The sequence below is a fragment of the Pistacia vera genome, unplaced genomic scaffold, assembly GCF_008641045.1.
Source record: "Pistacia vera cultivar Batoury unplaced genomic scaffold, PisVer_v2 Contig164, whole genome shotgun sequence".
NCBI classification, from domain to species: domain Eukaryota; kingdom Viridiplantae; phylum Streptophyta; class Magnoliopsida; order Sapindales; family Anacardiaceae; genus Pistacia; species Pistacia vera.
In genome coordinates this window covers 246,293-256,854 of record NW_022195726.1, presented here as the reverse complement: position 1 = coordinate 256,854, position 10,562 = coordinate 246,293, and the positions used below count along the sequence as shown (strand labels likewise).

The 10,562-nt window shown below is 35.6% G+C and overlaps 2 protein-coding genes across 2 annotated transcripts; one reads left to right on the top strand and one right to left on the bottom strand.

Annotated features, from left to right (window-relative positions):
* Window positions 1-569: 569 nt before the first annotated feature.
* Window positions 570-2,927, top strand: LOC116125395 (receptor-like protein 7). The gene has a single exon (XM_031411133.1). It carries the CDS (start codon window positions 570-572, stop codon window positions 2,925-2,927), a length of 2,358 nt encoding a protein of 785 aa, XP_031266993.1.
* A 987-nt stretch (window positions 2,928-3,914) lies between these two features.
* On the bottom strand, window positions 3,915-10,298 carry LOC116125421 (KH domain-containing protein At1g09660/At1g09670). The gene is made up of 8 exons (XM_031411155.1): window positions 10,162-10,298; window positions 9,934-10,046; window positions 8,500-8,585; window positions 7,688-7,824; window positions 5,904-6,038; window positions 5,696-5,815; window positions 4,595-4,738; window positions 3,915-4,510 (listed from the first exon to the last, which is right to left on the bottom strand). The coding sequence occupies exons 2-8, from the start codon at window positions 10,035-10,037 to the stop codon at window positions 4,364-4,366; spliced, it is 873 nt and encodes a 290-aa protein (XP_031267015.1). The 5' UTR covers window positions 10,038-10,046; window positions 10,162-10,298; the 3' UTR covers window positions 3,915-4,363.
* Window positions 10,299-10,562: the final 264 nt, after the last annotated feature.

The following is a 10,562-nucleotide window of genomic DNA, read 5'->3' as shown; positions in this document are numbered from 1 at the left end:
TGGTGTATTTTTCACGATTTCACGACCCCTTTCGTTAGCATGTCGAACCTACCATACGGTTGCATTTCCTCAATACCGGCCAAAAATCATAAATCCGTTTTATACACTCACACTAAACACGCTCACCGCACACCACGACCCGATGGCACGATTAGACCCCAATCCGACTGGACTCAGAGGAAACAAGGCCTATGAACCGATCTGGGCGTGTAGAGTCTGAATTTTGCGGCAGGTATCAGCCCGCTGATCGTTGCCGGAAAACATGAGCCATTTCCTAATGCGTTACGACACAGATCCGACGAGTCTGTGCGTGAAGAATTTTTCGATCTAAATCATTTGGCGTGTGTGGTGGTCGGAATCGGCAACAGAGCGGAGGTTGGCGGGGGTGGTTTTGTTATTTATTATAAAAGTTTTAAAATTGGGTAGATTTAGTCAAATTAGCAAACCTAGGGGTCTTTTTAAGAAAATTTTAAATTTAAAAAAACTAAAATATCAAACTTTCAAGGGCCTTTTAGGCTTTCTATATACTCTTACTTGCTTTTCTAAGACTAATATTTTGAAGCTTCATCATGAGATCCTTCTTCAATCTAGTCTTGTTTTTCATTCATTTGTTTTTCATTCATTTGTTCTTTGTTATCTCGCTCTTTCATCTGCACGTCACCTATTCTTCTTCTTCTTCAGTGCAGCCGTTGTGCCATAATGATGAAAGCTATGCCTTGTTGCAGTTCAAGGATAGCTTTATCATTAACAGGTCTGCTTCTAATGAACTTTCTGCTTATCCAAAAGTGTCTTCATGGAGGCTCCAAGGAGAGAATGATGATTGTTGTTCATGGGATGGCGTCGAGTGTGATGAAAATACTGGTCATGTAATTGGCCTAAAACTCAACAGCAGTTGTCTTTTCGGTTCTTTCCACTCCAATAGCACTCTTTTCCTCCTTTCCCACCTTCAAAAACTTGATCTTTCTGGTAATAATTTCAATAACTCAGAAATCCCATCAGGTTTTGGGCACCTTACAGAGTTGACATATCTTGATCTCTCACATTCTGTATTTTCTGGCCAAATCCCATCAGAAATATCTCAATTATCCAACTTGGTCTTTTTATCTCTTAATATGCCGCCTGCATTAGAAGCTCCATTGAAGCTCCGTAAGCCTGATCTGAAAAGTTTAGTTCATAACTTAACTCACCTAAAAGAACTTGATCTCGGCTTTGTCGAAATGAATTCAATTGATGCCCTTCAAACCTTGGCAAATATGACTTCTTTGACATCTATTGGTCTTGAATCTTGTTCATTACAGGGGGAATTCCCAGAAAGAATTTTCCATTTCCCAAATCTGACAAGACTTAAGCTAGCCTGGAACAAGGATCTGAGAGGTAAGCTTCCTGAATTTCATTTCTACAGTCCTCTTAAGGTACTTGATATCGCAAACACAAGTTTCTCTGGTGAGGTACCTTTTTCAATAGGAAACCTTGATTCTTTAGAGGAACTTCATATTTCCCTGTGTAATTTCCAGGGATTCATTCCATCTTCACTTGAAAACCTTACCCAGCTCAAGTTTTTAGACCTTTCAAACAACAACTTCACTGCCCAAACTCTTTCTTCCTTGCCTGTGGTTGGAAAGCTTACCGAACTCACTGTCTTGCGGCTTGGAGCAATCAATTTACATGGTGAAATTCCATCTGAGCTATTCAATCTCACCCAGTTGCAAACATTGGACCTTTCATCCAATAAGTTGAACGGCCTTATTCCAAGCTCAATCTCTAAACTCAAGAATGTTGAATTTCTCAGCTTCTATCGCAATAACTTGAGTGGTCCAATGGAGCTAGCAATGTTTTTAATGCTAAAAAAGTTGAAGAGATTACTGTTATCATATAACAATTTAACAGTACTCACTTCGAATGTCAGCAGTAATGCTTCTCTTGAATTGTTAGGATTAGCTTCATGCAACTTAGATAAGTTCCCAAATTTCCTGAAAAACCAAGAAAGTTTGGAGTGGCTAGACCTGTCTCACAACCATATCAGTGGTCAAATACCTCAATGGTTTTGGAGTACAAGTGTAAACACTCTCGACTATCTCAACCTTTCTTTTAATTCCTTAACAGGCTTTGATCGGCATTCAGTTGTTCTTCCGTGGGAACACCTACGCACGTTAGACCTAAGGTTTAACATGCTCGAAGGATCACTCCCAATTCCAGCAAAATCTATGTATACTCTTTTTTATTTGGCCTCCAACAACAAATTCGTTGGCGAAATTTCACCATTGATTTGTAGTCAAAGTTCGCTTCAAGTCCTTGATCTATCTAATAACAATCTGAGTGGAGTACTTCCTCAAGGTTTAGGCAACTTAAGTAATTCTTTGGTTGTTTTGAATCTCAGAAACAACTCCTTTCATGGCCACATTCCTCAAACATTTACAAATGAATGCCAGTTGAAGTCGATTGATATTGGTCATAATCAATTACACGGGCAAGTGGCAAGATCATTGGCCAATTGTAAAATGCTCGAGTTTCTTGATTTGGAGAACAACCATATATACGAGATTTTTCCATCTTGGTTGGGAAATCTTCCAGAGTTGAGAGTTCTCAGTCTAAGCTCGAACAAATTTCATGGAGTAATAAGAGGTCCTGCGTTTGGATTTGAGTTTCCCAACATTCATGTCATTGATCTCTCCCACAATAGTTTTCAAGGTAGGCTACCATATGAATACTTCCGATCCTGGAAAGCATTGAAAGTCATTGATGTTAACCAGCATGCAGAATATATGCAAGAAAGCATGGTTCGCATTTCCTACTTCTTGGGCATGTATGATGACGCCGGCTATCACTATTCGTTGGCAATACATAACAAAGGAATGGAAAGGATATACTCGAAGATTTCAAAAGCCTTGAAAGCCNTTCCAATCCTGGAAAGCATTAAAAGTCATTGATGTTGACCAGCAGGCAGCATATATGCAAGAAAGCTTGGCTCGCATTAACTACTTCTTTGGCATGTATGATGACATAGACTATCACTATTCATTGACAATACATAACAAAGGAATGAAAACGATATACTCAAAGATTTCAAAAGCCTTGAAAGCCATTGATTTTTCATACAATAACTTTCAAGGAGAGATTCCAACATCCATTGGGAACTTAAAGGGGCTGCATTTGCTCGATTTTTCAAACAACAATCTCTCGGGCCAGATTCCATCTTCGTTGAAGGAATAGAAGAAGCTTGAATCATTAGAATTGTCCTACAACAAACTTTTGGGACACATTCTCCAAGAACTAAAACAGCTCAACTTTCTAGAATTCTTGAATGTCTCTCATTACCATCTCATAGGACCTATACCACGAGGGGCAAAATTTGATACATTTCAAAATGATTCATATGAAGGAAATATAGGGTTGTGTGGAATTCCTCTCTCAAAGTCCTGTGAGAATATCTAGACTTCCTCCACAGCACCTTCAACTTTTGAAAAGGATCAAAACTTCAGAGGTCTCAAGATGAATTTTTATGGAAGATAGTAGCTGCAATGGGGTATGGCAGTGGGTTAGTCGTTGGAATTATCATTGAATGCAATAAGATCTTCCTAAGGAATTGGTTTGTGAAGACTTTTAGGAGGCTACCATTTCAGAAAAGGGGTTTGCAAAGGAAGGAAACAAATCTAAGTCACAAAACTTGGGTTTTTGCCCTTTCTTGACTTATAGACTGAAAGCATGTTTTACTTTGGTCTTTAGTTTTTATTTTCCAATCTTTTGCTGTAGTTATAACTGATTGGTATTTGGGCCTTATGAAATAAAAAATTTAAGTTACAATATTTAAGTTTTCCTTGTATCTATATATGATAAGGATGAAGTCTGCACTTGAATCTCTACAATAAGATCCAAAGTTTTGACAAACATAGGTTACAACAACAGAACATGGAAGATAACAGAAATTACGATGCAATTTATTATTCATTTGTTTCATGTCAATAGGCATAAGATTGTTAAGGCAAAGTATCTGCCAAAGTACATATAAAGTTCACATTCAATCAACAGCTAGCTGGAATAACAAATAAATTGATTAGGGAATGAGCTACTTTTTTAACCAATCAAATAACAAATTCGACTTTCAAAGGAATTATACATGAAAAGAATTGAGATTGTAGATCAAGATGTTAGCCATATAGAACACAACTATCGAAACAGATAACCCATCTGGCATGCCAACATTTCACGCGCATAACTTACTCTTGGTTTCAACTTAACTCTTCTCAATCACCAAGTCTCCCAAGGTTCCGAAGAACAATATAGTTGAAGTCGTCAGGACTGCAGTCCATCAGCTGCAGTGGTCCAGCATGTTTAATAATTATGATCCATCATCACTAAATGGGGGTTATCTTCCTGTCTTTGCACGCTTCAATCCTGCACTGTTAAAGGGTGACATACTCGGGCTCATGCTGGGGCTTTCTTCTCTTAGAGTACCATTTAGCATAGCCAATTCCCTTAATTGTTGCTTCTTATAGTGATCCAAGGATTCATCCTGCATTAAAAAATGAGTTTGAACAAGTTTAGATCCCAGTGGACAAAGCAAACAGAGAACAAATGAATGCATTCCGGTTCATACCACTGGCTTCAGAAGATTTTCTAATATCGCCACCGCATGATCCAGGCGGGCATTTATTATATCCTCTGGAAATTCGGCCTCCACTAACACATGCAGCGGCTCATTTAGATGCTCATAACCAGGTTTATCTTTTAGTTTCTCTTCCTGAAAAAATAAAACCAGAAATCATCAAGCGAATTCAAGATGGTGAAAACATGCAACCAAAGAAGAAACCATGTATATTTCCATCAATAGTTTGCAAATATATGTTGAACTTTTGCATATTAGACATGTCACTTACACTTCAAACCAAAGTGCGAAGACAAATATTACTTAAATACAGATTCATCATCCAATACATAGAGCTTAACAAAATGATGGATTAGAAATAAATATATTCATTCAAGACAAACACAACAATGGAAGGTTATCAGTAGCTTTGATTGATTGTCAAGGAACTCCTTTTGTAACCCAAAAAAAAAAAAAAAAAAAAAAACCTCTATGGTCATAAGATGAGCAATATCAAATATTATTAAGCTACCTGACCAATCTTCGGACCTTACCTAATAGCTTAAGCTTTTGGGCCAAGTGTTAACTTCAAACAGTATTAGAGCCAAAAGTTTCTAGTTCTAACTCCCATGTTTCTAATGGGCCCTTACCTAATTACTTGAGCTTTATCACCACACTTCAAATGGACAATGCACTAACTTTATCCTGATTACTTAAATCAGAATTATCCCCAGTTCAAATCAAAGAAATCAACATTTTTTTATTGAAACAGCCACCTGATAAATAAGAGAAGTTATATTATCGGTATCACCAGATATTTACATGTTCCTACTTCAGCATGGTTGAAGTAAGGAGGGAAAATGGAGAATCAAGAGTTATATAATCCACCTTATCCATAAATCCGGCAAGTATGCAATTAACATGCAAGCAATATATATATAAACAATGAGCAAAACAGCTTTATAGCATAAAATTTTCATATTATCATGCCATATGAGTTCAAATCCATCACAGCTTAAATGAGTTGCAACTTAACTTCTAAGTCACTTCTATGTATAGTACTTCACCAAATTAGATTTTGAAAGCAGAAAATCATTTTCTGATGGGTCATACCTTTATAGAATCCTTTATGGAGCCCCGGCCTCTTATGAACACCCTACATTCTGTCATGGCTTCAACTCTTTTCAGAGAGTTCCCACGTGGTCCCAAAATTCGACCAACAAAATTATACTGCTATGATTTTAAGCTAGAAGCTATGATTAGAATGGGAACGAAAAAAAATCAAAAAGCACTTCATATCTATATACACATCTTAACTTACATTTGGATATTTGTCAACAGGAACATCAAGTCTAACAACTCTCTTTACAATAGGTGTGGTCGGAATTCCCGGCACCCCTGTCCAGCCCATTGGAGGATTTTGAAAAGAGGCCATTCTTTGGAGATGCCCATTTTCCTGGAGCAAGACATCATTAAGAAAATCAATCTTTACTTTTGATAAAAAAGATTAATAAATTTTTTTCCATTTTACTGAAGCATTAACTAACAATAGTAAAGCAAGGAAAACAGGAAATACTTAAACACGAAAGAAAGCAATTTAGTCTATTAATATCAAAAAGAGAAGTCCACAAAAGATCCATTAAAAAGAAAGAATAAATAATAAATAAACTTGCCTAGACACAAAATGAGGCCCAAACTCTAAACAAAACAGCAATATAGAACAATCCTAAAAGCCATATGCCAAAACCAAAATCCTCTCCAAAACCTATCTACACCTAATCCAATTAAGAAATATGTCATTGGATTAGGAGTGGACAGATACGAGCAAGAGAAGGCTACCCAGTGGTTCCTACAATCCACCATTTGCCAAATAGAAAGACAACATCCAAGCAATCCAAAACCCTTTTAAAAAGCAGAAGCTGATCTAACTTGGAAACAGAAACAAAAGCGCCCCATTTCCTCACACCTTAGATTAGGCACTTTGATTTGAAATAGTACGTCTCCTAGAAAAAAAATCTATCATCAGTTAGAACTTAGTCAAATTCAACCCACCAACATAATTTATTTATTTATTTATTTATTTTTATTTTTTTATGAATTACAGCTATGAAGGTACAGGGACTTTCGAAATATAACTTTTTCAGGAAAATTAGTTTAAATATGTTTGTGAAAAGTTATAAGTTAATCAAACACGACAAGACTTACAATAGAGGCAAATCTAAGATGCTGCATAAGCTTTTCAAAAACAATTTATCAGGAAAATATCTACATCGAGTATTCCCTCTTACCACTTTACATAGCTTTGTTAACTCTTCACTTGCAGAGGGTTTTTAATTTTTTCTCCTTTTGTACTTTTTCTTTAAATAAAATAAAATAAAATAAAAATCTCCATGGCTGTCCACCAATGTCAGCACAAAAGATTTCACAAAGAAACTCACAAATTATTTGATAACCTTCTTCTTCAGTCACCACCCGGTGGCTCCAACCTTATCCCATCATACTTTTAGAGTACCCACCTACCAAGCTTAAATTTCACCAAGAAAAATCACTCACCAAATTATCTTCTCCCCCACAATCTAATAAGAGCTCAGGCATTTGAACCACGTTACAGGTATGAGCATAAAAGAATTGTCTTACATATGGACATAACCAGGAAAATTACTATATCTATCTGACTCAGTTTAACTACAATTACAGTAGATCATACAGTGGCCTTTCAATAAATAAGGCACGTTCAAAGAGCCATCTTTTATTTGCAGCTGAATACATTGAAAAAGAAGCTATTAGAAGATTGATTTGTGAAAGACCACATCAAATCCAGGGTCACATGTTATTCTTAGATAAATTAACAATTTTGTACCTTAACTACATTAGAACTAATCAATGACAAAACTAGTTAACAGGAACAAACATTAATGTACCCTGTCTACAATAGAAAATTTTCTGCGCATCTAAAATACTAGTATATCCATGTTCAGTTCCAGAGCAATAAAATATATGGTCCAGGCTTCAAAGAATTAAAAAATAAAAATAGATTCAGTGAGATTCAAACAAATTGCTAAATAAAAATCCATGGCAAGCATGAAAAACCAGAACTGGCAGTACCTCTGTTTGCATCGCTGACAATCCCTCCAATTCCATCGGTCTTCCATTTGGCTGACCTAATGACCTAAATGGACTATCAGGTTCAAACCTTTCATGATCAACAAAACTTGGATTGTAACCTGTTACCCGTCTGATTTCTGCAGTGACACAAGATAACAAATAAACTATTTATTACAAATTACCAGAACCAGTGATCTATAATGCATATCAGAATCACTAGGAACTATAAATACCAACTTCTAAGATCCTCCTCAAAGAAGATATCGAATATAATCAACTCTTATTGCCCAGTGTTACAAATAATTACAAGGTATCAACCAATTACATGTTGTATTCAGTGAGACAATTGGTGATAACGTCTACACAATGTTTTTAGAAAATTTTAGCAGAGCCATCACTGGCATCGCTACAAAATTGTTCTACATATCAGTATCTTTGCAACTGGACAGAAATTACAAACGTGTAAAACCAAAATAGCCACTTCACAATGCATCTAACAATACCAAGAATTGAAATGACATAACAGTTCATATACAATGATGCAGACATTACAAAATCCAGTTCAAGAAACTTCTAACCTAGAAAATTTAAAACAAGTGTGTAAATAATATATTTAAGAATCAAATGCATGTGGCTCAGTAGTCTCCTACCAATGTGTATGTACCTAAGCAAAAGCCTTTGACTCTGAGTGTACTGCACATATACCATTAAAATTTGTGAAGCTGTTTTTCAAGGCACAGGCAACAGAATCCATGTAATATTAACAAAAGCCACATAAATACTACAACAAAGAATAGATTAAAGATTCAAACCTTGACTTAGAAGCCTGGTGCATAGTGGCAAAACTTGCATAAATGGCACTAATTTTTGCCTCTCCGCCAATAATTCACCCAAATATCTGTCATCATCAATTAATCAAATCATATGACAAACCATACTACTCTAAACAACAACAGTAACACGAGTAATTATCTGATTTCTCATAGGATTCGAATTTTGAAAATAACAAGAATATTTTGCTCAACATTAGTTTGAAACTAGAACATTACAAATTTATCAGTGAGTGGACACTATAATCAAAGTATTTGATGTAAATTAAACTCAAGTAGAAGCACATAAAATGATTGAAAGTAAAATCATACAACCATAGTCTCCCAATTCAATTTAAAAATGATGCAAGAAAGATTGAAATGAAAAAGAGGCTAAAAAAGGTTTCCTTTCTATGATGCTTCTAGTTATTTAGCTAAACCACTCCTTGCTCTTTCCAAATGTTAGATGCACAGTATTAATCTCTTCAGTAACCCATTAAGTTAATAATTGCATCAAGTATGCCCACCAAAAAGAAAAAAGAAAGATAGAAAGAAGAAGGAGAAAACAATAATAAAAGCACATTGTCCACTAACGTATAATACTCCATTTGGTTCCTCAGCAGAATCAGAAAAAAATGATCGAAAGAAAATGGGATTATGAAAGCAGTAGAATTAACTGAAAGTCAACTCTACTAAGTGTAACACAACTATTTGGTCAGTTGCCAAGAGTTTCCATTCTCTTAAAAAATGATGTTCAACTTCCAAGCTTTCACAACAATGAACTTAAAATAACAGCAGAAATGAAAATTAAACTTTAAAAGTTCCCATGAAACAGCTTTCTACAAGGGAGAATTTCTCTTCAAACAAGGGAGTTATACTCTAGTTTTCAATTGTAACATTAGCAACAGTTGAACCACTAACGCAAAAAAGGTGATACAATTGTAGCCAAGCTAAAAGGAATATAGCGCATCTAGCACCATCAACGAGTATAAAATCATAAGCAAAACAATACCCTATAAAAGAAGCCGGCAGTCTATGCTCTTCTACAATCACATATCTAAGCTTGATCTTGAATTCTCCCAAAAGTTAACTGCAACTGTCTAAGGAGAACATAGATGCACAAATAACATTTGCTTTAATCCCAATTACACGATTTCAGTCCCCAAAACAATCACCAATTCGAAACTACTATTCAGTTCATCTTCCTCTTAAGTCCACGCCCTCATTTACAAAATTCAATTAATAAATACCCAAAAATAAGCAAATTCAACCCATCAAAAACCACAAATCATACTACACAATCAAAAGTCTCAACCGAACAATCACACCACCAAAACAAAGCCAACCCAGATAAACAAAAACACAGACAAAACAACACAAGATTCAAAGACTCAAACATGAAGCAATTATCCAACTCAAAGGGAGTAAAAAACCAACCTTTCACGATCTAAAGGCAGAGAAGAAGAGGGTCTATGAGGAGAAGCATGGACTCCAGAAGGAGGGTACTGGAAGTAACTTCCAGGAGTGATTCTCTCTCCCATAGAAGATGACTATTCGAAGTCAAACAAACAACACACATCAAAAACAAAAACACAAGAACAAGAACAAGAAAAAAAGCAAATACCCAGATAAGAAAACATGAAAAAGAAGAATAAAAAGACTTACTTGGGGATGAAAAGAGAGACGGGAGGAGGGAAGTAGATGCAAAGTGGAGGGAGGTGGAAGTGGTGTTACTGTGAGAGAGTCTTGTTGTCTATCTGGTCGCTCTTTCTTTTTTATTTGGGGGTGTTGTGGAAGTGTGTATGGAGGTGTTTTTGTGTGGAGAGTGGAGACACACAAAAGCCGTACTATTTGCCCCCTTTTTTTTTTTGCCTTTTTTTTTCCTTTGTGAATTTTTCTTCATATTTCAATCTGATAACGTTATTGAATAAAAAAAATTGATTATGTACGTGTTTTTTAATGTTATAAAATAAAAAATATAGTTCACTTTCGCAAATATTATCCAAAGATATTATAATAATATGGTAATTTATAAGTTTTAGGATATACAATACAGTAAAATCTCT